The sequence below is a fragment of the Rutidosis leptorrhynchoides genome, chromosome 3 (assembly GCF_046630445.1).
Source record: "Rutidosis leptorrhynchoides isolate AG116_Rl617_1_P2 chromosome 3, CSIRO_AGI_Rlap_v1, whole genome shotgun sequence".
NCBI classification, from domain to species: domain Eukaryota; kingdom Viridiplantae; phylum Streptophyta; class Magnoliopsida; order Asterales; family Asteraceae; genus Rutidosis; species Rutidosis leptorrhynchoides.
In genome coordinates this window covers 231,022,066-231,041,307 of record NC_092335.1, presented here as the reverse complement: position 1 = coordinate 231,041,307, position 19,242 = coordinate 231,022,066, and the positions used below count along the sequence as shown (strand labels likewise).

General features: G+C 37.0%; 1 protein-coding gene across 1 annotated transcript; it reads right to left on the bottom strand.

The window, feature by feature from the left end:
* Positions 1-4,899: 4,899 nt before the first annotated feature.
* On the bottom strand, positions 4,900-10,832 carry LOC139897272 (serine/threonine-protein kinase BSK2-like). Its single transcript, XM_071879965.1, has 10 exons — positions 10,622-10,832; positions 10,040-10,275; positions 8,891-9,026; positions 8,202-8,335; positions 7,469-7,574; positions 7,122-7,207; positions 6,827-7,015; positions 6,113-6,271; positions 5,868-5,981; positions 4,900-5,298 (listed from the first exon to the last, which is right to left on the bottom strand). The coding sequence occupies exons 1-10, from the start codon at positions 10,692-10,694 to the stop codon at positions 5,044-5,046; spliced, it is 1,488 nt and encodes a 495-aa protein (XP_071736066.1). The 5' UTR covers positions 10,695-10,832; the 3' UTR covers positions 4,900-5,043.
* Positions 10,833-19,242: the final 8,410 nt, after the last annotated feature.

Here is a 19,242-nt window from a genome sequence, read left to right as displayed (position 1 = left end):
ACCCATTTGATCTTTGACCCAACCCGACCCATCTCGACCCATTTGCCAGGTATAGGTTTGACAATGTTTTTGTTAGGTGGGTGACGCGTGATTGTATATTGTGAAATTGGGAAGAAAGTGATTTGTTGAAGTAAGAGTGTTCATCGGTTCGGTTTTTAGTTTTTCGATTTATTTGGTTCGGTTTTTTCGGTTTTAAAACTTATAAAATAAAAACCGAAAACCAAATCGAAACCAAACTTAAATATAAAAACCGAAACCAAAACTGAACCAAAAACTAAATTTTATTTCGGTTTGGTTTCGGTTAAAACCGAAAATCACTAAAAATAAAAATCCTAACTAGCATAATTACTTACATATAAATTAGGAATAACGGTTGTGGAAATTAATTTAAGTATACAGAGTATATAACATGTTTATTGTTTAATAGAAGTAAAATAATACATCAAATATAATAGAAATATAAATATTATAAATATGTTTTAATATGTTATTAATTTGAATTTGGTTTTTAATTCGGTTTTCGGTTAACCGAATTTAAAATTTTCAAAACCGAAAACCAAATTACAAATTCGGTTTCGGTTTCGGTCGATCCGAAAACCGTTTACAAATTTCGTTTTTTTTTTTTTTTTTGGATTCGATTCTGTTGGTTAATGCACTAAACGATAAACTTAAGTATGATTAACCAAAAGAATATGTTTTAATGATGACACATACATATGCACAAGTAATGACTGACATCTTAACATAAAACACGCAAGGTCACTAATCCATACTTTATCTTGCAAACGACCAAGTCAAACATAGGTTAAAGAATGAAATTAAAAGTTCAGCTAAACACGGTCGAGGTACGGTCGACCGCATAGTCAACCGTGAAACCCCAAAATGAATTGCAACGCAGTTTTGTGAAAACAAGTTGCACGGTCGCCACCACAGTCAACCGCAGTGCGACCGCAGTTTTCTCTGTTATCGTTTTTGACCAAATAAAGTTTGACTAGTTCCCGACATCTATAATTCATGAAACCTTTCTCAACATGCTTAGAATAGATGCCTTCTCCATACTCAATTGAGTTTTGATCATAAAAACACTAATTGTGATTAATTACGCCTAACGAAACTTTAATGACAAATTAACCAAGATTAGGCATAACACATAAGTGTTAATCAACAACTTGTGATCTTAATTCTTATCTAGATATTCTTAGTATGATCATCAAGTACCAACACACTTAAGCCAAGGTCACTAGAACAATAATTGTCATTAGAAATGACTTAGTGATTAATTAAGGTTAAATGAGGAACAATGCTCTCAAGGTTAACTAGTAATGACTTGTAATCCTAAAACACACTTAGATACATTTAGGATGGTCACCAAGTCCCAACTAGAGATTGTTCTTCCCTTGTGCATGTGTTGAACATTAATGTGTGCTTACACATTAATCAAGCAATATGTTATATTGCACTTAAACTTGTTAAAGCTTGAATTATAAGTTGTGCAAGTATCTATATGATTGATCCTAGAATAACTATCTCTTGCTATGTGGATATTACTTGCTACTTGCCAATATGATTAATACTCATAATCTTGTCAACTTGATTAATATGTTTGCTATGTGCTCACTAGTTAGGATTCAAGTAACTAACCTACTCCAATAGATTAAGTGTAAAATGGTTCACAATGAAAGTATAGTCAATTGTCTATTTGGTCTAGTCTAAGTAACTAAGGGTGATTGCTTATGACTTAACTTTAATGTCTCTACATACTTCATGATTATCTTATAGAGACATTATTCAATTAATCTCTAAACTAAACTCAAAAAGAATATGACTTACGATTAATTGAAACTAGGAAGTTAATGACATAGTGACTAGTCTTTAGAATTGAACCAAGAGCATTAAAGTGACTAACTAAGTCTTGACCAAACTGAGATTTCCCAAAATATCAATTAAGACACTTCTCCAAGAATGTTGAGTTTGCCACTTTTGAAATGATTAGTCACTTTCATGCATTGAGACCAAATCTCACACACTTAATGCATATAGTACTTGTATAGGATGTTTGGTTTCTTTTGCAGGTGCTAGAAGGAGTAAAGGTGTCAAAATGTGGTGTTCAAATTTGAGTCAAACGGCTATACAACGGATACCAATTTTGAACTGGATCACGCACGGTCGCACCATGGTCGACCGTGATGACAACCGTGTGTCAACGGCTACTTTTTGAATCCCACTATAAAAGGCAAACATTTAAGAGCATTTGAAGCTGACCCTCTTGAATATTTCAAAGGCTTATTTCCAGTGATCACAAGTGCATCAATTACTACTCAAATGTGATCAAACAAGAGAAGATTCTATGATCTTACAGATATAGAATTGGGTTGTTGTAAACTTACTAATCAAAATCATTTGTCTTGTGAGTTTACTTAATGTAATGTATGTCCTAGTATTGTCTTAGGATCATCATTGCAAAGTGTATAAGTCTTGTAACTTCAATTAGTAGAAGCATAGGCTAGCTTAGTGATCTACTTCCTTAAAGGGACTTAGGAAGTTGATTAATCTTATTTGGAGATTAATACTTGTCCAAGGTGAAGACAAGTTGATCTAGGTTGGAGTTGATCTTTCAAAGGGATAGAAAGATTAGGTTTGTTGTCTACCAAAGAAATTGAAGACTTGTAAATCGGATCTCCGCCGGGTTTGGAGAAAAGTGCTTAGTGAAGCAACAAATCCCGATTAGTGTAATCGGGGAGTGGATTAAGGTGGATTAGTTAACATCCACCCGAACCACTATAATTCCTTGTGTCTATGTTCTTTACATTACTTCATTTATCATTTTGAACATATACACTACACACATCAAGGTTGAGTTGAGTTGGTTGATCAGAGTTAAATCGAATTTGGTGATCAATCGAAAAAGTGTTAAAAACGTGTAAAGTAACTATTCACCCCCCCCCCTTCTCTAGTTACTTACAGATTCGATATTCGGTTTGAAATCAAATGGTGCACACCCCTAGTTGAAGGTGAAGATTATTGACTTTGACTCATGGAAGAAATATATTGTCTACGTTGTAAATCTCATTATTTCTTCCCGAGATGTCTCTGAGATCTCGTTTTTAGAAGGCAGCCGAGACGAGATGTCGATCTCCCAAGATTTATCTTTCAACGGAGTCAAACTTGGTCAAAACCACAATTTCTCGGATCTTCTCGCTCATTTATCGGATTTTCTCGTAAAATCTCGGTTTTTCCGTTCAATTCCTGGATTTTCTTGTAAAATCTCGTAAAAATGTATATAAATATACATATATTTATTTATTTTTATATATTTATATTCAAAAAAACTAAAAAGTCAACGTAAGTCAACGTCCGAGATTTCTCCGAGATTTTTCCGAGATGCCGAGATCTCCTAAAAAATGTATGAGATCTCCCCGAAATTCGATTTCTCCAACCTTGATTGTCTATGTTTCGTTATGGTGACGTTTGTTAGATTGATTTACAGAGAAATGACTTGTAAATTCAAAGGGGAATATAGAGAAAGTGGTAAAAAAAAAAAAAAAAAAAAAAAATTAGGATGTGTGTTTTGTGAAAGCTTTACAATTTTTTTTTTTTAAATTGAAATTAAATTTAAAAGATTATCTTAACAATACAAATGAAACACATAATCTTTCCTACGATCTATTATACATTAGAATCGATCAAGATCCTATTAGATATTAGATACCTAAAACAATTGAGCAATTACAACAAACATTGAATAACTAAAAAAACACTCGCAACTTTAACCGCTATTTTTTGAATATTAACTGCCTTTTTTACTAGAATCTTGCTTCGGTGTGACCATTAACCACTACGGGAGGCCCTCGTCACTCTCGTATCGATGAAGATGGATGGGTTCATGTTAATCGTAAACTCTCTGCAAGTACTTCCAGACCATCGAAATTTGCGCCAGAGAAGGTCATAACATCGTTTATGTTAATAATATCCCTGCAGATGTGGATGTCAATGATTTACGGTGAGTTTGTGAACCTTATGGTATAGTTGTTGACTCTTATATTGCTTATAAGACCAATTCTATCCCAGCGTCAGTCCCCCCATCTGTCAGATGACATGAACTTAACTGATGAAAACTGACGGACCCTAACCGAGCATCAGTTTTGGGCGCCAGTCGAACCCTCAACGAAAAAAAAAAGTTCGTCAGTTTGCTTTTTAACCAATCAATGATTTTCCAATTTTAATTAATATATATTTTTTATAATTAATTTATTTTTCTCACTCTATTTCCAATCAGATTTTACCACATCACCCTACCCAATATTTAAAACAAAAAACTGACACACACAGTTATAAAATGTCAGAAACTGACATTGCCAAATCACAGTCAGATTGCACTTTTTAGCCAAAAAGTGTCAAAACTGCCTGTAACGTCACAGTCACGGTTAAAAATGGTCTAAACGTGCAAAGAAAGGTAAGAGATTTAGGTTTGTTCAATTCATTGATGTTTGGAATCAAGACAGACTGGCAACAACCCTATCTTCTATATAGGTTGGCAATTACAAACTCTTCTTTTCGGTGTCGAGATTTCAACGTGGGGAAAAAAGAAGGAATGTCAGACCTTTCCTTCTAAAGATGGGTGAGAATGCTTACTGGAAGTTTAATACGATTCCTGTATATCATGAAAAAACTTTTGCTTCGATGGTTAAGGATACTAATTCTGTTAACATTATTGAAAATGAATCTAAGAAAACTGTTGTCACTTTTGAAGATCAAGACCAGCTTCAATTTTCTAACACACCTAACACCAAGGGAGGGGTTCACAATTTAGATTCTAGATTCAAAGTTCCAAGGTTCTTGGAACACATAATCAACCTCAAAACAGTTGAACATCTTCCAACAAAAGATAAAAGCAAATGACATAAATGACATCAACTCAAATACTAGTTTTTCCGGCATTGTAGAAGTAATAATTTATACATATCGAAAACTATAGTCTACAACATAAAGATAAAGTAGTAGTTATTCCAAATAACACATTACCTATTTCAAACCAAACCTTAATCACATATTACGCCAGCTGTTTTGCCTTTTTGCCTCGAAAGACGACCCGTCGTTAAGCATATCTTGAGCATCGGTTTCCATTCCAAGCTTCGATAAAGCTAAAGCCTGCATGTAAAAAGCGGTCGGCCACTCAGGCAAACATACTTGAGCTTGCATTGCATCCCTAAGCGCGAGTTCTGGTTGTCCGATCATCAAGTAAGATAGGGCCCGCCTCACAAAGATAGTACCCGAAGGTACAGACATCATGGAAACCAACTGCATTTTAAAATACATGTTTCGGTAAACATATAGTTCAGGGAAGTTACAACACTATTGTAGCTAGTTGTGGCAATTTTGAGCCGTTTTCATCAAATATTATATAACACAAACAAATATATTTAAAGTCAAAGTTGAGATATAAAGACTTTGAAAAGTCAAAACAGGACACTTATTATGGGACGGAGGGAGTATCGGGTTAAAAAAAAAGAAGTCTTTAATGGGGTCAAACAGTATGTCACCATAAGCAAGGTTGCAAAATCGCTAATCGGGGAGTACTCTGTCGGGAATTTTTAGGGACTACTAGGATGTTGACCAAGTTTTGACTTTGACCGAATTTCAATTTTGACTAATTTCTGAGATTCTGAGTTTTGGCAGAGTTTGACCGAATTTGACCGAGTTTGACCGAGTACTCCGAGTTGCAAGAAACGAGTATTCACCGAGTTTTGCAACACTCACCAAAAGTGCAATTTTAATGCACAACACCTCCTAAAACATTATTCAATATAATTAATAAACTACAAGTTATAACAATACAATAATCGACTAGTAATAAAGAATATATATACCTTTGAATAGTATTCAACTGCACCATTGAAGTCTTTGTCCCTAAACGCAATATCTCCAAACTTCTTCGTATTTAGCATATCTTGCACTTGCTGGGTCCATTCTTGAAACGATAGCTTTAAAAACAAGCAAATAACATACAAAAGTAAGTATGATTTAAGGCAAAGTCAAATGTCAAATCTTTATAAAGCATAAAAAAAAAAAAAAAAAAAAAAACACTAATATCGCCAATTTTAATTATGTGTACCTCATTTTCAGCCCCCTCTTCATCTCTATATCCTGTTTTTTGTAAGATGTCATGTACCGCAGTAAGATCCATTCGCGCACATGCCTTGCCAAGAGGTGAAAGTACGGTTGGAACTACAACTGGAGTTTTTGTCAGACCCATTAACACATGCGATGCAACCTACACACTCAAAAACAGATTCAATAAGAGCCATATGCTCATATACATACACAACAAGATGAATGGGTTCGGTAATGGTTCAAATCGGGATCTCGTTTTTTTTAACCGTTTGGCACGTTCATCCCACTTCGCTTACTAGCAAAAACATAATTGACCAATTCTCATTCGCATCTGAAAACTGGACTTGAAATGAACTCAAGGACCGATCCTTTTTCAAGTAAGTGGGCCGATACTAACAACTCCACCGAAAGCAAGGTTCCGAAAATTGCTATTCGGGGAGCACGCGGATGTTGACCAAGTTTGACTTTGAGTGATTCTGGCTGAGTTTTGATCTATTTTCCGAGTTTTTGCTGAGTTTTGACCAATTTTCTAAGTTTTGGCCGAGTTGACCGGTTTTGACCGAGTTTGACCGAATTTGAGCGAGTTTGACCGGTTTTGACCGAGTTTGACTAAGTTTGACCGAGTACTCGCCGAGTTGCATATGACCAAGTTGCCTCCACCGAAAGTATCTAAAAAAAGTGGCTTTCTATATAAATAAAAGAGAAATGAGCGTACATCTTTTTGCTTTTGAAGGGGTGCGACAGCTGTAAGAAGTGATTTGACATCAGGACGATCTCTACCCTCGTATTGAAGACACTTTGAAGCGAGTTCCACCATCACGGTTGCGTCTTCATCTGCATATTGTCCTTCTAATGATGAGTCCATCAGTAACAAAACATTTTTACCGCGTATCAAATCCAACGCCTGAAGACAATCGGCCAACAATATTGTTTCAGCAGGAATACGAACAAGTGATAATAGTAAACATATTATTCAACTATGAATTTGTATAAAATTATAGATGTGTTACATGGCTTGGAGGAATATGTTTTCCACTCAAAAGGTCGAGCAGGACGGTTCCGTAACTGTAAACTACACTCTCAGGTATAACCCTTCCTGAAATCGATAGAAACAAATGCCATTTTCACAGATCGTTATTATACATGTAGAATTAATAGACGAAAGGGCTTAGAACACCTTTATAAAACTTCAAGTTTGAATCGACGAAAGTATGAAGAAAATGATTTTATGTAAAGTAATGGTTTGATTCAGACACATACAAGTATGTTATGTATGTAAACTGAAGCCGTCTTTCACAGGAAAGCGTGTATACTGTATAGCCCATTATAAAATATTCCAAATTTGTACAAGGTATACCTGTCCGCAAAAACTCGGGAGGAGTATATGCAAGATTAGTGCTATAGCTCTTCCCGTCTCGACTGTTTTTCATTAAACCGAAACTAGATAAACGTGGATCACCATCCTGATACACCAAAACCAACACAAATTAAATTTAAATTGTGTATAAATAAGGTGAAGCTTTAGCTATATAAGATAACAATCTTTCATAGAAAGACAATACTATTTTGTAGATTTGGCATCATTACAATATGCTCACTGTTGTATAAATCCCTAATTACTCCCGCTTAATCCTTATTTAAAACAGGACAATCCGATTTTCCAAAATTCGATTAATTAATGGATCAAGGTCGGTTAATGGGTCAAAATAAGATTTTTTGGTCAAAGTCAGATCAAGCTGATCAAAATCAGTCGAAGTCAAAATTGGTCAACGTTTTAATATGAATTTAAACTAGAATTTTAGAGTTTTTGAGCAGATGAACAATTAAGTTTACGTTTCCACACAATTATGTTGATGTTTATGGTTATCATCTATACTTGAAAACATAATTTTGAAATCAATTATTTAAATTTTATAGAATGTTCAGTCCAATTATGCCCCATTTGCTGATTATTCCCTCCAAATTCTTGACCGAGTATCCCCCAAGTAGCAAGTTTTGCTACGTTGAACATGCTACCTAACACTTTTGAATTAACGACACAACTTCAAGGAAAATTTACTGAAGGTATAGAGATGTTATCGAAAACGAACCTCATCAAAGAGAACCCGATACGCATTTAAATCATGATAAATTTTTCGATTTTCAGCATTGCAATGCTCAAGTGCTTGTGCGATATGGTACGCAACTCTAACACGCATTTCCCATGGCAAAGGCTGTTTATCCCCTATACCATCGGTCATAACTTATAATAAAACAGCATAAAGTATAAAGTATCAACATAACAAGTGACTCAAATCATCCTAAACTGTATAAAAGAACATGAAAGAGGATTGATTACGAATGTAACTCATTTAAAAGTATGAAGATATATCTTGTTGCATACAATTTGCATATGAATGCAGACCAAGGTTGAAGAACTCACGACTCGGGGAGTACTCGGTCGTCACTTTTTAGGGAGTACTCGGATGTTGACCAAGTTTGACTTTGACTGATTTTGTCCTACCTTTGAAAGATTACCGAGTAATCCCGAGTTTTGGTCTAGTTTGACTGATTAATTTAACCGAGTTTTGGTCTAGTTTAACCGAGTTTGACTGATTAATTGAACCCGAGTACTCCGACCGATCTTGAAACCGAGAACTCGGCGAGTACTCGCCGAGTTTTACCGAGTTATACAACCCTGATGCAGATCTGTATGATATAAGCGGAATGGTCTAGAGGATGAATCAAGTCAAAAATAGTTTTTAGCAGTAAAAACGAAAGGATGAGTTGTAATCCATACAGTGAAAAAGATGCTTTGAGAGAGTATCGTTGGGCATGTACTCAGCCACTAAAAGGCGCTCGTCTCCTTCTGCACAACAGCCAATTAAATTCACCAATCTATTATGTCGAAGCTTACCAACTCCAGCAGCTTCTGCCTGTAAAAAAATGTTAATTGAAAAAGTAGAATTATTCAGACAATCACATAGCACACTAAAACAGATGTTGAAATCAAATAAGTATACTTATTTAAGCAAATAAGCATATAGTAAACTGGATAGAAGGATCTGCAATGTCAATATATACTTTATATTCAAACACATAAAGTGAGTCCTGCTTTTGCTTAAGAATTTTATGAAAATTTTACTTCTTTCACCAATTATAGCTGGTAATTTTTGTGAGTTCAAGCTTTACAAACAAATTCATTTTCTATTAAATTCTTTAGTACAATATGTTCTAACTCTACAAAAAGTTAAAAAGATAGCACGAAACTAGCCAGGGCAAGATTATTAATTACTAAGGGGTAAAAACGGGCAATTTCTCCAAATGAAGAGACACATAAAAGTACAAGGAAAAAAGTTGAAAAATCGATTCTTGATATATTTTTTAGACGGACCCATGGAGTGGGTGAGAGGTGGCTTTCAATCAGTATAATTTTTCAAAAGCTCAAGATATCTTGAATTAGCAACTTCTTCGGTAAATTTCAAACCAATTCACCTAAGTAAAGATCCGAAGCATCACACGATTTTACTGAAAACGACAACTGTAACTTTGAGATCAATGTTTGTTAGCCTACATTTCTTAACAAATAATACTTTCAGTTACAAGCAAAATGCAGTTTTTAAGGAACAAAATTTTGACTTTAATTAAATAAAGCTTTGATTTGATTTACATTCAACTGTAACAAATTTTGTTGAAAAGTCTTGTCCCTACATAAAGCTACCAAAATTCCTTAAAGTAGCAACTTTCTAAGTAGATCTAACTTGATTAATACACTTTTTCTTTCAATCAAAAAAAGTAACATACAAAAAACTCATCATACCCCTTTCCTAAAACAGCTTTCACTCTTTGACATGATAAACTCATAAACAAATGTACTATACTATAGCCTAATACACACACAATCGACATTTGTGAATGATAATTCAAACAGTGAGAACATCATACATACCACAAATTGTTGCGGGTCGGGCCAAGACAGCTTCGAGAACCGTTTAATCGCAACAACTTTGTTGCTTTTAAGTTTTCCTCTATACACAACATTTGGAGCTTTCTCTCCACTTTCAGAAACTATAAGCTCACTACTAAACCCATTCGTAGCAGCTCGAAGCTCAGTTAGCTCAAATTCTTTAAATGTAGGCACTGTTTGTTCTTGATCTTGTTGAACAACACCTTGTTCTCCATCACCTATTTTTTCAATAATTCATACAAAAATTCTAAATCAAATCAAAAAAATACACCCCACTTCATAATATACCAAATCAAACACAAAGATTACATCTTTCTTGCAAGTACAATAATAATGTTGCATAAAGTACTTAAGTTAACATTAAAATCTAAAAAAAGATTCAAAAAATCACATCCCACTTTATAGCATACCAAATCAAACACAAAGATTACATCTTTCTTGCAAGTACAATAATAATGTTGCATAAAGTACTTAACTTTATATTAAAATCTAAAAAAAAAAAAGATTCAAAAATTAATAAACTCATAGCAAAGGTGTAGTGTGTGAAAAAGGATTCAGAAGTACCTGGATCTGGTTTGGATTCAGGGACTTGATCAGGGGATTGAACATTGGCAGTTTTGGACTGAAAACAGCCCATTTGTGAGGTTTATTTTACATAAAAATTGTGAAGAAAACAGTGTGTGATGGGGATTAAAACCCTAATGTATAGATTCAGGGGTTGTGTATGTATATGTGTGAAGTGAAAAGGAAATACAGGTGGAGAGAGAGGGGTTATGATTGGGGGGAAAGAAGAGGAGACTGAGAGAAGTCACATGATAAGTTGATTATATGAGCACGTGAAGAGCACAGGGTGGTCAACTTTTTGTTGACTCATGCTGCCCATTCAAACGTACCGTGGATCCTAAATAGGGCATGGAGTGTATTTGAGCCAACTTGAGCTTGAGCTCGTTTAAATTTAAAAAGCTCGGTTCATGCTTGGCTCGGTTCGAGTCTAATATCTTAAGCTCAAGCTCTGTTCGTTTGATATTTTACAATGGAGCTGATAGATGTCACCTTCGTAGGCAAAAAATTTACGAGGATAAGTGACGATAAAGTGAAACTAAGTAAACTTGATCGATTCTTAGTCTCCGAACATTTTCTTTAGACTTGGGGTGATGTTACTACCATATCTATGGATCACAAACATTTGGATCAATGCATTATCCTTCTCCGGGACAATAATGTTGATTATGGTCTAAAACCCTTTAAGATTTTCGATGTTTGGATAGTAAATAAAGAGGTAAAATCTATCATTGTGGAGGCATGGAATAAACAAATTTTTGGGTCTCAATGCAATTGCATTTTCAAGAATAAATTAAAAAACGTCAAAGAGGAATTATGATCCTGGAGTAGATATCAATATGGCACACTTGACAATGACATCGAAAAAATCAATGAAAACAACACGTGAAGTGGAGGCGAAAGCATAATCAAATTTCTTAATTAACAGCTCAAGAAGACGAGAAGTGGTTAAAAGTGAGAAATATGCTGCTCAAAAAAGAAAAAAGAAAAAGCGCATATGTTAGGCAAAAATCTCGTACAAAATGGGCGACCGACGGGGATGAAAACTATAAAATTTTTCATTCCTATATCAGATGCCGAATCAACAAATTTAATATTCGTGATCTTCACATCAATAGAGTTGGCAAGAAAACCCAGTTACAATCAAGAGCGAAGTCTATAATTTTTTTAAAAACAGTTCGAGCAGCAGCCTGACTCTTCGATAGTAAATGGTTTTCAAAATCTTAATTTCAAAACCATCACACAAACAGAGGCTACAATTCTCAGAGCTCCTTTCCGAAAAAGTGAAATTTGGGATGCTATAAACGTTTGCAGAGACTCGAAAGCCCCGAACCCGGACGGTTACAACATGAAGTTCTTTAAAAAGTTTTGATGGCTCGTCAAAGACGATCTAAAAAAGGAGATCGATTGGTTCTATGTGATGTCCCGTACAAAACCATCGTGTACGAATCATCAACAACAGGATCATTACAAGGTTAAGTACTATATGCTGTAATTAAAGAAGTTGCATTCACGATAAAAAGGTAATGTCATAACCGACATCAAATGTTTTACATTTCAAAAGCATGCTTCACTAAGTAGAAGCAAATAAATAAGTGTACGTGACCCCAAAGGTCGTTACATAACATAGTTTCAAAGGTAAATAAGTTTGAATGCAAGATAAGTAGTCATGCGATAACAACTCTAAGCAGCGGGTTCTACAGCACGACTAGTACACAGCGGAAGCAACCTCAAGCACCTGAGAAATACATGCTTAAAAACGTCAACACAAAGGTTGGTGAGCTATAGTTTAAGTATAACAGTATGTAAGGTAGGCCACGAGATTTCAGTGCTACAAAGAGCGTTTCAAAACAGTATAATAAAGTATATGTTAACCGTGGGCACTTGGTAACTAACTTAACGTTTATACCCCCTGAAAGTACACTTGGCAAGTGCGTATGTCTACGAAGTATTAAACACTCGTTAAATGCTAGCGCGACTAGCCCGAGTGGGGATGTCAAACCCTATGGATCCATATCTAAGATTCGCGTTCACGGTTCAAAAACCAATGATTAAACGTTACCGAGCTAAAGGGAATGTTTATGCCGTTGTATAACCCACACATATATAAGTTTAAGTACTCATGCCTAGTATGTAAAACATAAAATCCGCATGTATTCTCAGTTCCCAAAATAAGTTAAAGTAAAAAGGAAATGCTATAACTCACAATGATATGTAGCGGTAAAGTAGTAGTCGGGAAAGGTGTGCAAGTAAATGGTCCGAAGTCCTCAACCTAAGTCAAATAGTACTAAGTCAGTAAATCATCTTAATAGGTTTAAAAGTATGTAATTAAGGTCTTAAGGGTCATCATCATTCATCATTAAACAAAAGGCGTAAAGTAGGTTTCGTTTATGAAAGTAGCTTAAAACAAAGTCTGACTTCAGTCAGTCACCACGGCCTCTACCCTTATTGAATTAAGGTGAGACCAGTGGCCATGGCTCCGTCTATGAGTCCCTTAAGTGTGGTAAAATTTACAGAAGCAAACTCGTCTTGGTTTGACCGTGGTAACGGTCTAAGTGCGAGTAGGTCAGAAATTTATGCACAACGTTAAAGGACATAGTGACGATCGGAGGGCCATAAATCCTAAACCGTAACTCGGATTAAGACGAGTCCTATATGAAAAGTTATCTACTCGAAAAGATCTATCTAAAAATCAAGGTTAGAATAGCCCAGGTCTACTGGTATGTTCCAGAAGCATCAGGTCAGTAGGTTTTGGACAGAACAGTGAGTTTAAAAGGGTTCCGGTGGTCTTGGTGCTTGATGTTCATCATGGTTCTCATCCTTGATGCATATAGCTTCAAGTGTACAACTCATTGATGTATCTACATCATCTTAACCAAGTCTTGACCATCATAACCCATGTGCAAGTCTAAGACATGAAGCACAACTCACTTAAGAGTTGTATGAAGTTTGATGAACCAAAGTTGCATCAAGGTCTTAGATCTAACACATACATGGACTTTAAAGCTAATAACAAGTTACAAACTTGAAAGTAAACTAACTAATCAAGATCATAAGTAGTAGAACATAGTTCTTAGTTTGATCTTGAAGATCCAAGACTCAAAAGTCTAGATCCAAAGTTATATTTAAGGAAAACTTATTTGTGTGTTCTTGAACTTTCAAAGTTAACTTAATTTGTTCAAGAGATATGAGATCAAGACTAACTTGTAGTACTTGACCATATAAACTAACTACATGAAATTAAAGTGTATAAAATAAAGAAACAAGTTAATTAAACAAGTAATTAGTTCAAGGGTTGCTCATACTTTAAAGATTCAACCAAAGTTGATCTTTAAGTAAAGTAAACTTTAAGTTTACTTCCATGACTTACAAGTATGATTTCAACAACAATGAACTTATATCTTTTGAAACAATATATGTAGAACATAAACTAGTAAGTTTAGTTCTTGTGTTCTTGATGAATACAAGATATTATGAAGAATCAAGACTAGGAAGTTAGATTCTTGGAACTAAGTAAGATTAACTAACAATTTCATGAAACAAACTAACAAGTAAACAAACAACAAATGATGATGATGATTCATGTATGTATTTAGTTTTAAGACAAAGGAAAGAAGAAGAGAAAAATGTTCTTGTTACTTACAAAAATGTAGAAGAATATGAGAGAAAGTTTGAGAGAAAAGTGAGTGTGTGTGTGTAAATGAAAGAGTAATATGAATACAAGTGAGTATGTAGTGTAAAAAAAATTCAAAACACCACTAAATGGACACCATGGTTTCGGCATTCAGCAGGAAAAGGGAGGGGGAAGGTTTGTTCTTTGGATACTTGGATGAAAAGCTTACAAAAGATGGGTATTAAGGGTGCATGCAAGGGGAAGGTGTGAAACTAGATTCCAAGTCTTCTTTAACCAACTAGTTCATGAACTAATTGATACTTACAAGTGAAAGAGTGGGCTAAAGGGTCCATTAATAATGTAGGGTGGGCTTGGAAGTCCAATAACATGAGTCCATTACACTAACAAAGCCCAAGTTCAAATAAATCACAAGTTAAACCAATTAAAGCCCAAGTAACTAACTAATAGCCTTAGTTAATTAAAATGATTAATAAATTTAATCATGAATGTAAATAATATCTAAAAATATTATTCGTGCAAGTTCCGGGTGTCACAAAGACGTTTCGGGCACTTAAAAGTCAAGTTCGGGCAATCATGGCAACATGTAAATGTAATAACGTACATTCATTTAATCACACGTATTAATAATAATAATTATTAATAATAATTATTATTAATAAATAAACGTTGGAAATTCTAGGGTCGTTACATTACCCACCTGTTAAAGAAAATTTCGTCCCGAAATTTAAGCTGAAGTAGATGGAGGAGTCGGGAAAAGGTGAGGATACTTCCGCATCATTTGATCCTCTCACTCCCAAGTAAACTCAGGTCCTCGTTTGGCATTCCATCGTACTCGTACAATCGAAATCTTGTTGCGTTTCAAAGTTTTGATCTCACGATCCATAATCTCAACTGGTTCTTCCACAAAGTGGAGTTTGTCGTCAATCGTAAGCTCCTCAAGTGGTATGATAAGTTCAGGTGCAGCAAGACACTTCTTCAAGTTTGACACATGGAAGGTAGGATGAACTGAGCTCAATTGTGCTGGTAGATCCAAACGGTATGCAACTGGTCCAACACGATCCAAGATCTTGAAAAGACCAATGTATCGTGGGTTCAACTTTCCACGTTTTCCAAAACGGATCACACCTTTCCAAGGTGCAACCTTTAACATTACACGATCACCAACATTGAATTCAAAGTCTTTACGCTTAAGATCGGCATAACTCTTTTGGCGATCACGGGCAGTCTTAAGTCTAGCTTGAATCTGAGCAATCTTCTCTGTGGTTTCGTGGACTACGTCGGGTCCGGTGATTTGCTTTTCGCCTACTTCGGCCCAACAAATAGGAGATCGGAACTTACGGCCATACAATGCTTCAAAAGGTGCAGCATTAATGCTAGAGTGATAACTGTTGTTGTACGAGAATTCTACGAGTGGCAAATGTCTTTCCCAGGCCTTTCCAAAATCAATGACACATGCACGCAACATGTCCTCCAAGGTCTGAATCGTTCGTTCACTTTTCCCGTCAGTCTGAGGATGATAAGCAGTACTCATGTCAAGACGAGTTCCCATGGCTTCTTGCAAAGAACGCCAAAATCTAGAAGCAAAACGGGGATTGCGATCTGAGATGATCGATAAAGGTACACCATGACGAGATACAACCTCTTTGATGTATAACTGAGCAAGTCTTTCCATTGTATCAGTTTCCTTCATAGCTAGGAAGTGTGCAGATTTGGTAAGGCGGTCAACAATAACCCAAATAGTATCGTATCCGCTCACCGTCTTCGGCAGCTTAGTAATGAAATCCATTGTGATCCTTTCCCACTTCCATTGTGGGATTTCCGGCTGTTGAAGTAACCCAAAAGGTCTCTGATGTTCGGCCTTAACTTTCGAACAAGTCAAACACTTCCCAACATAAGTTGCAACGTCCTTTTTAAGATTCGGCCACCAATGCTGTTCTTTAAGGTCGTGGTACATTTTACCCGCTCCAGGATGAATCGAATATCTCGACTTGTGTGCTTCATCAAGTATCAGGTTCCGTAGATCTCCATAAAGAGGTACCCAAATTCTTCCGGCATAACATCGGAGTCCAGACTCCCTAACCTCGAATCGAGAGACAAGTATGTTCAAATGTTCGTGAGATATGTTCTCCTCCTTGAGAGCCTCAACTTGGGCTACTCTGATCTGGCTGTTGAGGTTCGAATGGATGGTGATGTTCAGAGCCCTAACACGAAGAGGTGTCGTCCTCTCCTTTCGGCTTAAAGCGTCAGCTACAACATTGGTCTTGCCAGGGTGATAACGGAGTTCACAATCGTAGTCGTTAAGCGTCTCGATCCATCGACGCTGTCTCATATTTAGTTGCTTCTGATCAAAGATGTGCTGGAGACTCTTGTGGTCGGTGAAGATAGTGCTCTTAGTTCCATACAGATAATGTCTCCATAATTTAAGCGCAAAGACAACGGCTCCAAGTTCAAGATCATGTGTAGTATAGTTCCGCTCGTGAATCTTCAATTGGCGGGAGGCATAGGTAATAACCTTTGATCGTTGCATCAGTACACAACTAAAACCACTCTTCGAAGCATCGCAATAAACAACAAAGTCGTCACTGCCTTCAGGAAGTGATAGGATAGGTGCGGTGGTTAACTTCTTCTTCAAAGTTTGAAATGCCGATTCGTGTGCGGGTTCCCAAATGAACTTCTTGCCCTTGTGAGTCAGTGCGGTCAAAGGACGCGCAATCAGAGAAAATCCTTCGATAAACCTTCGATAATAACCGGCGAGACCTAGGAATTGGCGAATATGCGTCGGAGTAGTGGGGGTCTCCCACTTGCTGATGGCTTCAATCTTGGCGGGATCAACTTTGATACCCTGGTCGCTTACAACATGACCCAAAAATTGTACTTCCTTTAACCAAAATTCACACTTGGAGAATTTGGCGTAAAGTTGCTCTTGTCTTAAGAGTTCAAGCACTAATCGGAGGTGTTGCTCATGTTCTTCTTCGCTCTTAGAGTAGATGAGGATATCATCTATGAAGACGATAACAAACTTGTCCAAGTAAGGCTTGCAGACACGATTCATGAGGTCCATGAACACGGCAGGTGCATTTGTCAAACCGAATGGCATCACAAGAAACTCATAATGACCATAGCGGGTTCTGAATGCAGTTTTCATCACGTCACTTTCCTTCACCCTCAACTGGTGATAACCGGATCGCAAATCGATCTTTGAGTAGACACTCGATCCTTGTAGTTGGTCAAAATGATCGTCAATTCGTGGAAGAGGATACCGATTCTTGATAGTCAATTTGTTGAGTTCACGGTAGTCGATACACATACGGAAGGATCCATCCTTCTTCTTCATAAACAACACAGGTGCGCCCCAAGGCGAGAAGCTTGGTTGAATAAATCCTCGGTCTAACAGCTCTTGTAGTTGACTCTGTAATTCTTGCATCTCGGAAGGTGCGAGTCTATAAGGTGCACGAGCTACAGGTGCTGCTCCTGGCACTAAATCAATCTGAAACTCTACGGCTCTCTGCGGCGGCAATCCAGGCAATTCTTCTGGGAAGACATCAGAGAATTCATTCACAATTCGAACGTCATTCACGCTCTTCTCCTCAGTTTCTACCGCTTTCACATGTGCTAGGACAGCAAAACGTCCCTTCTTCATAATCTTTTGCGCTTTCACGCAACTAATGAGGTTCAACTTCGAGGTACATCTCTCTCCATAGATAACCAGTGGTTCGCCATCTCCTTGTGGTATGCGAAGTGCTTTATCTCCATAGATAATATCGGCCTTTATCTTGCTCAACCAATCCATACCAACGATCACGTCAAAACTTCCCAGTTTGATGAGTATCAAATCAATTTCGAAATCTGCACCAGCTATGTTGATAATAGCTCCTCGACTAATGTGGTCAACTTTTTCAAGTTTTCCATTTGCGACCTCGACAAGCATACTTTCTTTTAACGGGACTAATGACCAATTAATCTTATCGCAAAAATGTCTACATACATAACTTCTATCCGCACCAGTATCAAACAAGACAGAAGCTAAAAGATTGTTGATTTTGAATATACCTGTCACCAAGTCGGGGTTATCGCGTGCATCCCTTGCATTAACATTGAAGGCTCTACCTCGGGGTGGTCCTCCGTCTTTTCGCTTGTTTGGGCACGCGTTTCTGAAATGGCCCGTCTGTCCACATTCGTAGCACTTCTTAGGTCCATTGGTGTTCGACTTCCCATTCAAAGTAGTGACCTTGCAGTCCTTCCCGATGTGCCCAGCCCGTTGGCACTTCTCACAGACAACATTGCAATACCCAGTGTGGTGTTTGTAGCACCGTTTGCATTGTGGTAAGGTTCCTTTGTAGTTCAGGTTGGTGTTGGTGTTGTTGTTGGGATTAGGGTTTCCACCGTTGTTGTGCCTCTTGGCGGGGGTTTGATCGTAGTTTCTCCCCCTGTTGTTGTTGTTGTTGTTGTTGTTGTTGTTGTTGTTGTTGTTGTTGTTGTTGTTGTTGTTGTTGTTGTGATTGTTGTGGTTGTTATGGTTGTTGTTCCATTTCCTCTTTTCACTACTACCGGCTTCAAACTTAGCCTTCTCAGGCTCGTCAAGGATGATTTGATTCTGGAGAGTATGCGCCATGCGCATTGCTTCGGGAACATTCGGTGGTTTGGATGAGGTGACATTTCCTTTGATGGACTTAGGGAGTCCCGAGAAGTATTTCTCCATGCGCTTGAATTCGGGGGTGACCATGGTCGGACACATAAGAGCCAACTCCAAAAACCTACAGTTGTAACTGTTAAGGTCGTTCCCTACGGCCTTTAACTGCATAAATTCGATTTCCATCTTCTGAATTTCGGTTCTCAGACAATACTCATCAATCATAGCCGCCTTGAATTCCTCCCATGGCGTAGCATACGCCTCATCGATACCTTTCGCTTGAGCTAACGTGTTCCACCACGTTAGCGCGCCGTCTGATAGCGTGCAAGATGCATACTTGGTCTTATTGTCCTCCGAACA